This window comes from Oncorhynchus gorbuscha, linkage group LG18 (assembly GCF_021184085.1).
Source record: "Oncorhynchus gorbuscha isolate QuinsamMale2020 ecotype Even-year linkage group LG18, OgorEven_v1.0, whole genome shotgun sequence".
Taxonomy (NCBI): domain Eukaryota; kingdom Metazoa; phylum Chordata; class Actinopteri; order Salmoniformes; family Salmonidae; genus Oncorhynchus; species Oncorhynchus gorbuscha.
This window is the reverse complement of record NC_060190.1, coordinates 17,434,469-17,449,821: the sequence shown is the minus strand read 5'-3', so window position 1 is coordinate 17,449,821 and position 15,353 is coordinate 17,434,469. Positions and strand designations below refer to the sequence as shown.

General features: G+C 42.4%; 1 protein-coding gene across 2 annotated transcripts in view; it reads right to left on the bottom strand.

The window, feature by feature from the left end:
• Positions 1-3,391: 3,391 nt before the first annotated feature.
• Positions 3,392-15,353, bottom strand: part of LOC124003444 (cytoplasmic phosphatidylinositol transfer protein 1-like) — a 93,476-nt gene continuing 81,514 nt past the window's right edge. The window contains exons 6-10 of one of the 2 annotated variants that reach the window (XM_046311712.1): positions 9,289-9,387; positions 8,009-8,164; positions 7,727-7,790; positions 6,030-6,166; positions 5,556-5,696 (exon numbers count right to left, since the gene is read on the bottom strand). In XM_046311712.1, the coding sequence (XP_046167668.1) occupies positions 5,691-5,696; positions 6,030-6,166; positions 7,727-7,790; positions 8,009-8,164; positions 9,289-9,387 (462 nt within the window). In that variant the 3' untranslated portion in view covers positions 5,556-5,690. Of the gene's footprint in view, positions 5,697-6,029; positions 6,167-7,726; positions 7,791-8,008; positions 8,165-9,288; positions 9,388-15,353 lie in introns of both variants that reach the window. The other variant, XM_046311711.1, reaches the window with a different exon arrangement.

Sequence of the window (15,353 nt, the reverse complement as noted above, 5' to 3'; positions counted from 1 at the left end):
ATGTAGTGTATAAAGCAAAATGTTAATTCCCCTTGCTCTTTATCTTTCACTCTCTCACACACACACAAACCCCAATGCAATCACACACCACCATGCGCACACACACACGCACGCACGCACGCACGCACGCACGCACGCACGCACGCACGCACGCACGCACGCACGCACGCACGCACGCACGCACGCACGCACGCACGCACGCACGCACGCACGCACGCACGCACGCACGCACGCACGCACACACACACACACACACACACACACACACACACACACACACACACACACACACACACACACACACACACACAAACTTTCAGAGGCACCACATCTGACAACCAACAATGGCAAAATGTAGTAGCAAGTAAACTTTATTTACTACAAGAATTAAGAAAAAAGTGAAACAATAATTACAACAGAGAACCAAAATGTACCTCAAGGAGGGCAGTAAAAATATAACAAGTATAATCAGTGGAAGAACCCAGAGCGACTTCCAGTAGCCGAACAAGGATGGCACTTCAGATAGGGAAACAGTAGCTCTGGTCCAGGGTGTTAGTGTGGATTGCTAACGCTCGTCCTGCTTAAGAGGCTCAGTGTCAGGAAGCAGCAGTGACAACCTGGACCAGAGCTAGGGAGACAGCACGACAGCCTGGCAAGCCGCACCAGGAGGGACACAACGAAAGCTTGGTCCTTTTCATAGAATGAACAGATGCCATTTGAAATACAGCAAACCACAAAATCAAACTACAGCACTTGTTAAACTTATAACAGAAAACCAACCTCCGAGTCAAGGTATATTGTAAAAATTCAAAAGTAAACACAGTCCCCCCCCAATAGAAACTAAAAAAAAGATGGATTCAAATATTGTTTTCATAGATCATGTGTCATTATGTCAAAGAGCTGTAGGATCACCAAAAGCAACTGGAATGTCGATGATGCACACTACAATGGGGAGGTCGCAAATTCTAAGTAAATCTTTTCACAGTGAGCATAATATGTTGAAAAATACCTATTTTCAATATGTCCTTTCAACCAAAAAATACATTTTTTCAATGTCCTTTCAACCAAAAATACATTTTTAAATGTATTTTGCACATAGGGTTGTAACGTACAGTATGTAGTTACAATTGTCTTTTCTACTGTGGATTTTTTAACAGCTCGATAAAGAGAACTAACAAATGGGACATTGCACCTTAAATGTTGTAGATTCAAACCAAACTGTTGCACTCTCAAAACTAAATGGAAAATGACAAGTATAATCTCAAGGGTTGGTTATTTTTCCAGAGTGAAGGACTAGGTTCCGTAAATAGTAAACTCATTCACTTTCGGTTCCATGGTCCAGATAAGCTCACTCAAAGAGTCTTCATGAACTTACGTGGAGCATGCAACCGACAATGAAAGAGTTGACTATTTATAAAACCTCGACCTTCTCTCCGAAAATTAACTGACCCTGGATGTTATGCATTTTCATGTTGCGTTCGTTTTGATATAGCCATTCGTTTACTGGCACTCAAACATATCCCTGGAACTTTTTTTTATTCCTGATAGTCAATATCATTTAACACATGTATCCCACAGGACATTTAACAGCAAAGACGAGTACAGTTTAGAATGATAGTGAGCATCTTGTGTAGAGATGAGACATTTTGGGGTTAGACACTGTAGAGTGGTCTATAGTGGTCTATAGTGTAGAGTGGTCTATAGTGGTCTATAGTGTAGAGTGGTCTATAGTGGTCTATAGTGTAGAGTGGTCTATAGTGTAAAGTGGTCTATAGTGGTCTATAGTGTAGAGTGGTCTATAGTGGTCTATAGTGTAGAGTGGTCTATAGTGGTCTATAGTGTAGAGTGGTCTATAGTGTAGAGTGGTCTATAGTGGTCTATAGTGTAGAGTGGTCTATAGTGGTCTATAGTGGTCTATAGTGGTCTATAGTGTAGAGTGGTCTATAGTGTAGAGTGGTCTATAGTGGTCTATAGTGTAGAGTGGTCTATAGTGGTCTATAGTGTAGAGTGGTCTATAGTGGTCTATAGTGTAGAGTGGTCTATAGTGGTCTATAGTGTAGCGTGGTCTATAGTGGTCTATAGTGTAGAGTGGTCTATAGTGGTCTATAGTGTAGAGTGGTCTATAGTGGTCTATAGTGTAGAGTGGTCTATAGTGTAGAGTGGTCTATAGTGGTCTATAGTGTAGAGTGGTCTATAGTGTAGAGTGGTCTATAGTGGTCTATAGTGTAGAGTGGTCTATAGTGGTCTATAGTGTAGAGTGGTCTATAGTGGTCTATAGTGTAGAGTGGTCTATAGTGGTCTATAGTGTAGAGTGGTCTATAGTGGTCTATAGTGGTCTATAGTGGTCTATAGTGTAGAGTGGTCTATAGTGGTCTATAGTGTAGAGTGGTCTATAGTGGTCTATAGTGGTCTATAGTGGTCTATAGTGTAGAGTGGTCTATAGTGGTCTATAGTGTAGAGTGGTCTATAGTGGTCTATAGTGTAGAGTGGTCTATAGTGGTCTATAGTGGTCTATAGTGTAGAGTGGTCTATAGTGGTCTATAGTGTAGAGTGGTCTATAGTGGTCTATAGTGTAGAGTGGTCTATAGTGGTCTATAGTGTAGAGTGGTCTATAGTGGTCTATAGTGTAGAGTGGTCTATAGTGGTCTATAGTGTAGAGTGGTCTATAGTGGTCTATAGTGTAGAGTGGTCTATAGTGGTCTATAGTGTAGAGTGGTCTATAGTGTAGAGTGGTCTATAGTGGTCTATAGTGGTCTATAGTGTAGAGTGGTCTATAGTGTAGAGTGGTCTATAGTGGTCTATAGTGTAGAGTGGTCTATAGTGGTCTATAGTGTAGAGTGGTCTATAGTGGTCTATAGTGTAGAGTGGTCTATAGTGGTCTATAGTGTAGAGTGGTCTATAGTGGTCTATAGTGTAGAGTGGTCTATAGTGGTCTATAGTGTAGAGTGGTCTATAGTGGTCTATAGTGTAGAGTGGTCTATAGTGGTCTATATCTGACCAACAAGTCGGCTTGTCCAACAAAACAGAGATATAACAGTCAGTATGTTTGTTAACGGCTAATTTCGCTTTCTCATCACAAAGTGCAAATGCCCACATATGTAATGTAATGTGACGTCTTCAGGACAAAACAATGATGAAAGCAACTAACATGAATCTGTATTTCAAATCAATGTTTTGAAATTGCAATAAATTGAATAGTAGGCTTAAAAAGGGCCATTCCGCCACTTTTCAACCTAATTTTCATTATCTCCAGCACCATACGGGTGTCTAGATATGTGAAAACGGTGTGTTTCTATGATCTGTGGTTGCAAAGATAAGGTTCTAAATGCTTCTCTATGACATTACAAGGTAGGATTAAAAGGAAGAAAAACGGTGATTTTCAAAACCTGAAACGAGTTTCAAGCCAGAGGGGGGTATTTTATTTCTCCACGTCACCGTGAATCTCAATGTGTTTGAAAATCAGTTAAAAAAAAATGGTTGATGATGTCATCGGGCAGAACTTTGTAACTTTATATTTCTTTCTACAAAATGTAGAACTGCGCCATTTTCACATATGCAGACACCGGTATTGTGCCGGAGATAATGAAAATGAGGTTGAAAAGTGGTGCAATTGCCCTTTAACATCACAACAAAATGGGATGTTTTTTCTTCATTGAAATGTTTTGGATTTGTATTCAGACGAGACAATAGAGACTTTTGCATGCAGAGGCACTGAGTAGAGAGTTGTCTTCTCAGAACATGCTCCGTTTCAGTCTCTGCTAAAACTTGGCTTTACTATACAATGGTTACACTACAGAGCCTAGGACAACGGCACATTCGCTTTCTCCACAATTTCGCATCCACAATATATCCTGCCATTTATATACACATATACTTCACATATGTATACATGTTTGTGAACATTTCATGCGGCATATGAGGCCCCTTTATGCATTTATGTGATTGTATAAAACAGTAGCTAGGGCATTACATAAAGAGAAACCTTCAGTCCTCAATGTCCCCCCCCCCAAAAGTTTCTGATGACACAGTGGTGAGGCTAGCGCAGGGGAAAAAAAGATGGCCGCCGCTAACGTTGTTGCGTCAAAATAACTTTCGGATCCCACCAAAACTGGTACAGAACCAACATTGGCAAGCAACATTATCGGTATTCCTAAAAACACAATGCGCACAACGCAAAGATAACCAAGTACATAGAATAAGGCCAGGTTGAAGCGAGTGCCCTGCGAAAGCATGGAATTTCTTATCAACTCCACTGTGCTCAATGTTCACTTACATTTACAGCATATCCCCCAAATGTCATTTTCCCTCGTCATATCTGTTCTGTTGCTATACCAATTTGATTAAACGGACTGCATCACTCCTCAATGTCAAACTTGATACCCAATATGTATTTTATCATGGCTTATCTAATGTTGTGTAAACGTTCCAAAGGTTAGTTAAGTAGACAGGTGAGTATAGATATAGTATATAGATATATCTGTGCAGGTATAAAAATTGTGTTTTAAAGCAAGGAGAGAATGGTTACGTTCCCTGCCCTTCCTAAAGAGGGCTGAGGCAGAGCTCTGGAGACCTGAGAAGGGATCTCTTTCTGTGATTGTACTGATCTTGCATCTGTTTCAGTAGGAGTGTGGAGTGGAGACGTGAACATACACAGATCTGGGTTCAGTTTTGAATGGTCTGTCCTCTGTCCAGGTGAAAGGTGGTGTCAATGTATTTATAAAATCTAACTATACTACAGTACTCCTACTTCCATTTTGTTAATTTAAAAAGTGTATTTATTTCAAGGTCCAAATTATATTTCGATATATTTGTAGGCTGAGAAGTCCATGGAAAGATGTTCACAAAACAATATTAATATCATTGTATCTCTAATTTCGTGGTGTTATGGCAACTACATTTACATTACATAAGGATCATCAGCTGACCTGATATATTTAAAAAAATAGAATCCATGTGGCATTTTATCAATAACGTATTTTAAGATGAACACAGGGATCGCTAATTGAGGACAGGACACAAAACCCCTTGTGGATATGTTCTCTTGATGGACAGCTTAGGTGGTTGTCACAGTCGGTCAGACATCTGATTGGCTAGATCTCAGGAAGAGGAAGCCATCCATTGAAGGCTGACAAAACCGACTTGTGTTGAGGATGTAGGAGATTGGAAACTGGTGGTTAGACCTTTGACCTCTGGTGATATGTGTAAGAAGCACTGAACTCTGGGATATGGTTAGTTGGGCCTGGAGGACTGGGCACTGGGGCGTAGAGGCTAGTCTTGCTGGGCTACTAAGACAGTGAGGTGGCGGGGCATATTGGGGAAAAGAACATCCCGTCCCTCCTATTCCCCCCCTAACCCAGCCTGGTCAGAGTCAGAGGAGGGCCAGGGGGAGTGATTTTGATTTGGAACTGGCACCAGCATAGAGCCCTGGGGGACTCCACTCTGGTTCTGGGTAGCGGAGTCGGGCAGGGTGAGGGTCTCAGGGGCGGACTTCTTGCGGGCTCGGTCCTTGGGGACGGAGAGGAACTCTGGGGCATCAGTGCAGAGGGGGGTGGTGGGGGCGCTGGCAGGGCCGGAGAGGGTGCAGGAGGACAGGGGCATCTCGCTGATGGAGATCGACGGGGGGAAAATCCCAATCTTCTCGTTGGTGGCTTCCTGGATGGTGCGCTCATACTCTCTCACCTCATCCATCGTCATGTCTGCACAGAGAGAGAGAATGAGGGGGGAGACAGCACTCCAAAGCATTCTAACGCTTCTTTCTAATCTTAGCCTGGCATCACTTCTAGTTATGTCATAATCAAAATGATCAAACATTTTCAAATCAAAAGTCATTTGATATTTTCTCAAGATGTGAATATTTTTGTACTTCATGTTTTCCCGATATAGAAACAACTAAAGCTTGCAAGAACCACTTATTTCAGAAAACATTTTGCATAGAAAAAGAGTGATTGGTTCCCTCCTGAGTCATGTCGACATGAACAACAGAACACGTCAATATGAAACAGAACAAGAGGAAATGAAACGACACATACGCTGACTTTGTCATGAATCTCTATGTCATCCAGTGATGGGGAGTTCGTGGAATGCTCTTGCTGCTCATGGCAAACTTTAATGTTGGTTTGTTCATGCATACTTTTCTCGTATTCCCGCACGTCATCCAAGTTCATATCTGCAAAGAGGGGAGGAGGGAGGTGGAGATGTTGGCGTCTTCCCTTTAGGACACTCAAGACGAAGGTAGAGGAGGGGTTAAGTGAGGAGGGGCACGCCGTGGGTGAGTAGAGAGCGCTGGGTGGTGGATTAGTGCTTTTTTTTTGGGGGGGGGGGAGCGAAAGGTCAAAGTTCAAGCACAATCAATAGGAGGTGGAGAGGGCAGAGCTAGCTTCCCACGACCGAAAAGAGTTGGTGTCGAGAGGAGAGAGCTAGTCAGGCCAAAGCTTGGTTAGGAAGAGGAAGAAAGGGAGGGATAGAGGGAGAAGGGAAAGGAGAAGAGAGGGAGGGATAGAGGGAGAAGGGAAAGGAGAACAGAGGGAGAACAAATGATCCAGAACCCTCCAAGTCAGACGGGAAGGGTTGGGAGCATCGACGGAAAAAAATACATTCCCAAAGAACAGTCCAAGGCAAGGTCATCCCAAATACGTTAGGAGGAGATGTGTGAGGGGGAATCATCCAAATAGTGCATAGGAGGGAAAGTTATTCCCCCCCAGAGGTAGAGGAGAAGGGAGAGAGTGAGTAGCGGTGTCCCATTACAGCAGTAATGGCTTGTTATGGACTTACCCTGCAGCAATGGAAAAAGCTGAGTGCTAATAAGAGTCCTGCTAGTATTACTGCTACTGCTGCTGCTCTTATTGCCATGCATTCACGCCCCACATACACACAGCTTTCATGATCCAATGAGTGCAATATCTTCTGTGTAATATCTCCTGATATTTCAGCAATTGCTCTTCTTTTGTTAGGAAATTGTAGCAAATAGAGCCATTGATGCAAACATCTTACAAGCCTTGATGTCAAAAAGAATGACAAATATTGCTGACACAAGAAGAAACAGACCAGTGTACAGGAGAGATATTGTTTGATTGAACGCCAACACAGAATTGCAGGAATTGGTTTTACAGATAAACATGAAAGGAACTGCAGTCCAGGGGCTGCTGTCTGTGTATGACTGAAGTAGTGAGCTAGTGAACACAGACCAACCCTGGACATGACAGTACTTCTAGGGGGCGATTTTCCCAGACACAGATTAGGCCTATTGCTGGACTAAAAAGGACTTTCAATGGAGATTCTCCACTGCGCATGCTTCTTAGTCCAGAACTGGGCTTAGAATCTGCCCCCTTGGTTACGTGATTATGGATATCTGAGAGGTCACCCAGCGTATAAGATAGAGCGGGGTTAGATGCAGTGATGGGGAATTGGATGGTGTTTAGGGGTTCACATGCCTTATTTAGTTCTATTACACACAATGATACAGACAGTAAATTAGAGACAGCATCAACAGTAACCACTGAACTCACAAAAGGAGTCAAATCCAAATGGAAGTGCTTTCTCATTGATACCATTCTAAGGAAAGAGTGACTTTATGTCCCAGTGTTAAACTTGGGGAGTGTTCATTAGGTACAGAATAAACTGGGAGGGACTCTACCTATACTTATATACCTATACAAAATTGCCCTACTGAAAACTACCCAGTGATTAGTTAGTGAGAGGACCAATAGAGCAATGCTTGTCGACCTACCGATCCACTCATCCACCCAGGCAAAAGCCTGCCTGTGGCCCAGGAGCAGCACGTCACGCACCACCTATAGGGAGAGACAGTAGAGGGAGTCAGAGAACACTGATCTCAGAGCAGATCTACAAAAATGTACCAGCACTTTCTATAGAGTAAGTGGCTGCTATTTGCTATTTAAATAGTGAACACTAAGTCACAAACTACTCACGCACTGAGTATAAAGCCTTTTGCGGAAGGGTTTAGTGGAGGACAGAATGGCTGTGTGTACATGTGTGAGTGACCTCTGACCTTGTGTACAAACTGCTCTACGCGCGTCTGCAGGCCCCACACTTCAAACTTGACGGTGACCAGCTTGTAGGAGCACATGATGGGCTCCTGGGTGTCCCTCCAGCCCTCCTGCAGCATGCCCCTCGACGTCTTCTCTGACTTGAAGTACCGCAGGTCCTGTTGGGGTGGACACACACGCGCACGCACACGCACACACACACACACACACACACACACACACACACACACACACACACACACACACACACACACACACACACACACACACACACACACACACACACACGTAGATCTCAGTAATTAATCCAAACCTCTGTGCCCTGAGAGAAATGCATTATGGGAAAGCTGAAAATGGAACACTAACGTTAAATAGGAATCTTTCCCTCCAGAGACTCTTCGCTAAATCTCAGGGGCTGAGGCAATTTATCATTCAACCACCGCTTACTGCATCTGCTATACTCAACAGTCTAACTATACTTGAATGATAAATTACACTATATGCTAACATGCTCATTTCTAACACTGAAAGTTAGATGAGGAAGAGGTGTATGGGGAGAGAATCAGAAGGTGATGCTAGAGTTAGCTTAGCTAGCATTATCTGGTCAGAGCTGTATTGCGGAGTGTTTTGTGGGTCTATCTGCAATACAAACTCAATTCGGGAATATAACTAAACGTAAACTTAATTGAATAAAATTCCAACCCAATGAAATAGTTTGGATGACTAGGATGCTTAGGGCAAAACCAATAGACTGAAATGGTGTCCGTCTGTTGTATCATTGTATCTTTGAGTATCACAGAGTATCACTGAGTATCAATGGGTATCAATGAGTATCACTGAGTATCAATGAGTATCGCTGAGTATCACTGAGTATCAATAAGTATCGGTGAATGTCCTTGTATCCACTGTCATTGTTATGTCTGAACCATGATGCTGGTTCTATTTTTAGACTAATAATAAGACTCTAATCACCAGTGTTCGACTACAGAGACAGCCTGTGGCTACAATAACCCCTACATTAACCCCTGGGCCCCATTAGCTCTAATGAAACAACACACACACACACACACACACACACACACACACACACACACACACACACACACACACACACACACACACACACACACACACACACACACACACACACACACACACACACACACACACACACACACACACACACACACACACACACACACACACACACACACACACACACACACACACACACGCACACGCACACACACACACAGAGATGCAGACACACGCACACACTCACCTCAGACTCTTTATAGTATCTCTCAGGGATCTCGTCGTAGGCGATATCCACAAAACACACTTCTCTTTCCTGGTCTTTATTTTCACTGTCTGAGAAGATCTGAAAACAAACAAAAATTCCCAAAGGTGCAGTTAGTCATCTATCACTTCAGGCATCAACAATATCCTCTCTTTACAAAACTACACAGCTCAATGATATTGATTGGGCCTCCCAAAGTATCTTCTTTGTGTTATAATTCGAGGCCCTTCATTTACAGACATTTGTCATCTGTTTGATATTTGATAGAAGCTAGTCAATGTCCATTCTTTTTCAGCCAGAGTGGTCAGAATATCCACAGGGTCAGATATTTGATTTGTCCATTCTATTTCAGCCAGAGTGGTCAGAATATCCACAGGGTCAGATATTTGATTTGATTTAGCAGGGCCTGTAGTCACTAAGCAGCTCATAACCATAGTGCTGATCCAGGATCAGTGTAGCCTTTTAGATCATAATGTATACAATTACTTGGACAGAGGGGGTCTGATCCTAGATCAGCACTCCTACTCTGAGACGCTTGATACATACAGGCCCTGATCTTAGATCTTTGATTGTGGACCACTTAGACTTAGCTACTCCACGAGGCTACTGCAGAGACACGTCATTGCGCAATGCAGCCAGAAGGGAGAGCTCTAAGCTTGTGTTGATGGACTTCCACTGTACAGTACTCTCACTGTCATAATCTCCCATTCACACTCACAGACAGGCAGACAGACAGACCTCATATATAGCCGCAGGGCAAACAGACACCAATAGCATTAGCCACTCTCTGCTTCCATCTAAGGAGCTAGAGGTGTGTGTGTGTGTGTGTGTGTGTGTGTGTGTGTGTGTGTGTGTGTGTGTGTGTGTGTGTGTGTGTGTGTGTGTGTGTGTGTGTGTGTGTGTGTGTGTGTGTGTGTGTGTGTGTGTGTGTGTGTGTGTGTGTGTGTGAGAGTGAGAGATAGGCTCGGTTATAGAGAGGAATACTCCATTACTCTATAGGCCTCAGGAGATGAGTGAACGAATCCTCAGCCAGGGCAGAGTGCAACATTTCAAAGTGTGTTTTAACGTCTACGTTACACATCGTGCTTCGAGCTACTGGCGGACGTATTGAAACTGCAGCGTACGGATAAATATTGCACGAATGTCAAGAAGTAACATTAAAAAGAGCACTCCACACCACGGATCACAACCTCAGAGAGATATGTAAGGCTTCGTGCTCGATGCGATGGATTAATATTGTATGCCTTGCTGCCAAATATGATTATGAGAAGGAGTCCAACGAGTGCAAAGTGGCTGTGATGGTGCCACATTTATAATATATTTCCACCTTATTTATTGATGTATAATATCTACATTAAGAAAAATGTCAAAGGATGTTGTATGACAATGTAAATTAAAAATCATATTTGGAAGCAATATGAACCATAGATTGTTCAGCTCATGTGCTATATTTGGACTAGTCTCAAATGCCAAAACATCAAGATGCCTTATGGGTTGGTAAAGTGCCCCCCCCCCCCCTCGGGGCCAGACACACGTTTCTCCAATCGATACAGTCGACTGAGGTGTGGACTCTGACCGCTGCCTGGTTGCCCTCTGTGACATATAGCAGGGTGTGAAGCTGTGTCAAGAGGTGGGAGGTCGACATCCTCAGGTTCAGTGCTTACAGACAGAGAGACATGGACATGCAAATTTGCTCTCCTTTCACTCCTGTCGTCTTTCTCTTTTTCTCCATCTTCTTGTCCATCTCTGTTCTCTTTTTTACTCTCATCTTCCTTTCTTCTCTCCATCTCCTATCTTCATCACCCTCTCATCTCTTCCTTCCGTGTCCTCTCTTTTACTTCCTCACCTCTCTCTTCTTCTCACCTCCCTCCCTCTCCCTCCAAGGGGCCCTTCTGCCACAAGCTGTGTGAAAGAGTCCTGCTGGCACATTGGGGGTGACATGCCATCATGGATGAGTGCAGCCAAGGGAGAGAGAAAAGAGGGAGGGTGTAGTAAGAAGAAGAAAGTGTAATAATGAGGGAAGAGGAGAGAATATGAGAGAGGGAGAACATGTCATAAATAATGAGGGAAGAGGAGAGAGAGAGGGAGAACATTTCATAAATACTGAGGGAAGAGGAGAGAGAGGGAGAACATGTCATAAATAATGAGGGAAGAGGAGAGAGAGAGGGAGAACATGTCATAAATAATGAGGGAAGAGGAGAGAGAGAGGGAGAACATGTCATAAATAATGAGGGAAGAGGAGAGAGAGAGGGAGAACATGTCATAAATAATGAGGGAAGAGGAGAGAATATGAGAGAGGGAGAACATGTCATAAATAATGAGGGAAGAGGAGAGAGAGAGGGAGAACATGTCATAAATAATGAGGGAAGAGGAGAGAATATGAGAGAGGGAGAACATGTCATAAATAATGAGGGAAGAGGAGAGAGAGAGGGAGAACATGTCATAAATAATGAGGGAAGAGGAGAGAATATGAGAGAGGGAGAACATGTCATAAATAATGAGGGAAGAGGAGAGAGGGATAACGTGTCATAAATAATGAGGGAAGAAGAGAGAATGAGAGAGGAAGAATGTTCCATAAATAATAAGGGAAGAGGAGAGAGAATGAGAGAGGGAGAAAGTGTCATAAATAATGAGGGAAGAAGAGAGAATGAGAGAGGGAGAACATGTCATAAATAATGAGGGAAGAGGAGAGAGAATGAGAGAGGGAGAACATGACATAAATAATGAGGGAAGAGGAGAGAGAATGAGAGAGGGAGAACGTGTCATAAATAATGAGAGAAGAGGAGAGATAATGGGAGAGGGAGGACGTGCCATAAATAATGAGGGAAGAGGAGAGAGAGTGAGACTTGTGTAATAAATAATGAGGGGAGAGAGTAGGAACGTTAGGAAGAGGGGAGAAGAAAGAGAGAGAAGGAGAAAGGACAAGGAAGATGGAGGGAAGAAGAAAGAGAGCGTGCAAGAATGAATGAAAACGAGCAAGTAAGAGGCAGAGGGAAAGAAAGAAGCTATGCAACTGTCTAATGGTGAGGTCTAAAGGAGACACAGACAGATAGAGAGAGAGAGAGAGAGAGAGAGAGAGAGAGAGAGAGAGAGAGAGAGAGAGAGAGAGAGAGAGAGAGAGAGAGAGAGAGAGAGAGAGAGAGAGAGAGAGTGAGAGAACGAGGGAGACAAAGTGAGAGAACGAGAGAACGAGAGAGAGCGAGAGAACGAGAGAGGGATAATGACAACCATGAACCATTAGGGTCAGGATTTAAGCAATGGTTCTTCTCCAAACCTAACGGCAGGCCTGCCCTGCCATGGTCTGCTACCTGATACGACTGTGGAATTGTCAATCACATCATCTAACCACACCCTCCACTCATTCATTCAGACAGAATATGTAGTCTGCTCACACACACACACACACACACACACACACACACACACACACACACACACACACACACACACACACACACACACACACACACACACACACACACACACACACACACACACACACACACACACACACACACACACACACACACACACACACACACACACACACACACATCATTGTATGGATGTACACACAGGCAGACACACACATTACATTCAAACAGACATTTAACTCCTTCTCTGTCAGGAAACAGGACTGCGAGCGTGAAAACAGGTTTTTACAACCTGACATTATCTTTCATATCATCGTGAGCACAGAAACACTGGTCTGCATATTACTTCACAACGTACAGTATCTTGGCAGAGGAGACTCTGAAATTTGGACCAGAGGGCTATACAGGGCTGTAAAAGACCAGAGCTTGTGCTGGTCAGACCTGAAGCTGCAGTGTCGGCGGATAGATTCACATGGGAGCTTTTTAGTGGAACTTGTGCGTACAAACACATACGAGTGTCTGCATCCTGGTGTCTGTACGCAACAACAAATGTGTATGTGATATGTGTGTGATATGACTCCAAGCTCGCATGTGTGTGTTGTGTGTGTGTGTGCACACACAGGGACACTGGCCACAGCAGTTGTTAGAAAAGAGAGATAGGCTGGGGTTGGATTACAGATGTAGAGATCAGAGTGAGGCTGCCTTTTACATTCAGTCTGATATAACATCCTCTCCTTTACATTCAGTCTGATATAATATCCTCTCCTTAAAATTCAGTCTGATATAACATCCTCTCCTTTACAGTCAGTCTGATATAACATCCTCTCCTTTACATTCAGTCTGATATAACATCCTTTCCTTTACATTCAGTCTGATATAACATCCCCTCCTTTACATTCAGTCTGATATAACATCCTCTCCTTTACATTCAGTCTGATATAACATCCCCTCCTTTACATTCAGTCTGATATAACATCCTCTCCTTTACATTCAGTCTGATATAACATCCCCTCCTTTACATTCAGTCTGATATAACATCCTTTCCTTTACATTCAGTCTGATATAACATCCCCTCCTTTACATTCAGTCTGATATAACATCCCCTCCTTTACATTCAGTCTGATATAACATCCTCTCCTTTACATTCAGTCTGATATAACATCCTCTCCTTTACATTCAGTCTGATATAACATCCTTTCCTTTACATTCAGTCTGATATAACATCCCCTCCTTTACATTCAGTCTGATATAACATCCTCTCCTTTACATTCAGTCTGATATAACATCCTCTCCTTTACAGTCAGTCTGATATAACATCCTCTCCTTAACATTCAGTCTGATATAACATTCTTTCCTTTACAGTCAGTCTGATATAACATCCTTTCCTTTACATTCAGTCTGATATAACATCCCCTCCTTTACATTCAGTCTGATATAACATCCTCTCCTTTACAGTCAGTCTGATATAACATCCTCTCCTTTACATTCAGTCTGATATAATATCCTCTCCTTTACATTCAGTCTGATATAACATTCTTTCCTTTACATTCAGTCTGATATAACATCCCCTCCTTTACATTCAGTCTGATATAACATCCTCTCCTTTACAGTCAGTCTGATATAACATCCTCTCCTTTACATTCAGTCTGATATAATATCCTCTCCTTTACATTCAGTCTGATATAACATTCTTTCCTTTACATTCAGTCTGATATAACATCCTTTCCTTTACATTCAGTCTGATATAACATCCCCTCCTTTACATTCAGTCTGATATAACATCCTCTCCTTTACAGTCAGTCTGATATAACATCCTCTCCTTTACATTCAGTCTGATATAATATCCTCTCCTTTACATTCAGTCTGATATAACATTCTTTCCTTTACATTCAGTCTGATATAACATCCCCTCCTTTACATTCAGTCTGATATAACATCCTCTCCTTTACAGTCAGTCTGATATAACATCCTCTCCTTTACATTCAGTCTGATATAATATCCTCTCCTTTACATTCAGTCTGATATAACATTCTTTCCTTTACATTCAGTCTGATATAATATCCTTTCCTTTACATTCAGTCTGATATAATATCCCCTCCTTTACATTCAGTCAGATATAACATCCTCTCCTTTATATTCAGTCTGATATAACATCCCCTCCTTTACATTCAGTCTGATATAACATCCTCTCCTTTACAGTCAGTCTGATATAACATCCTCTCCTTTACATTCAGTCTGATATAATATCCTCTCCTTTACATTCAGTCTGATATAACATCCTCTCCTTTACAGTCAGTCTGATATAACATCCTCTCCTTTACATTCAGTCTGATATAACATTATTTCCTTTACAGTCAGTCTGATATAACATCCTCTCCTTTACATTCAGTCTGATATAACATCCTTTCCTTTACATTCAGTCTGATATAACATCCCCTCCTTTACATTCAGTCTGATATAACATCCTCTCCTTTACAGTCAGTCTGATATAACATCCTCTCCTTTACATTCAGTCTGATATAATATCCTCTCCTTTACATTCAGTCTGATATAACATTCTTTCCTTTACATTCAGTCTGATATAATATCCTTTCCTTTACATTCAGTCTGATATAATATCCCCTCCTTTACATTCAGTCTGATATAACATCCTCTCCTTTATATTCAGTCTTA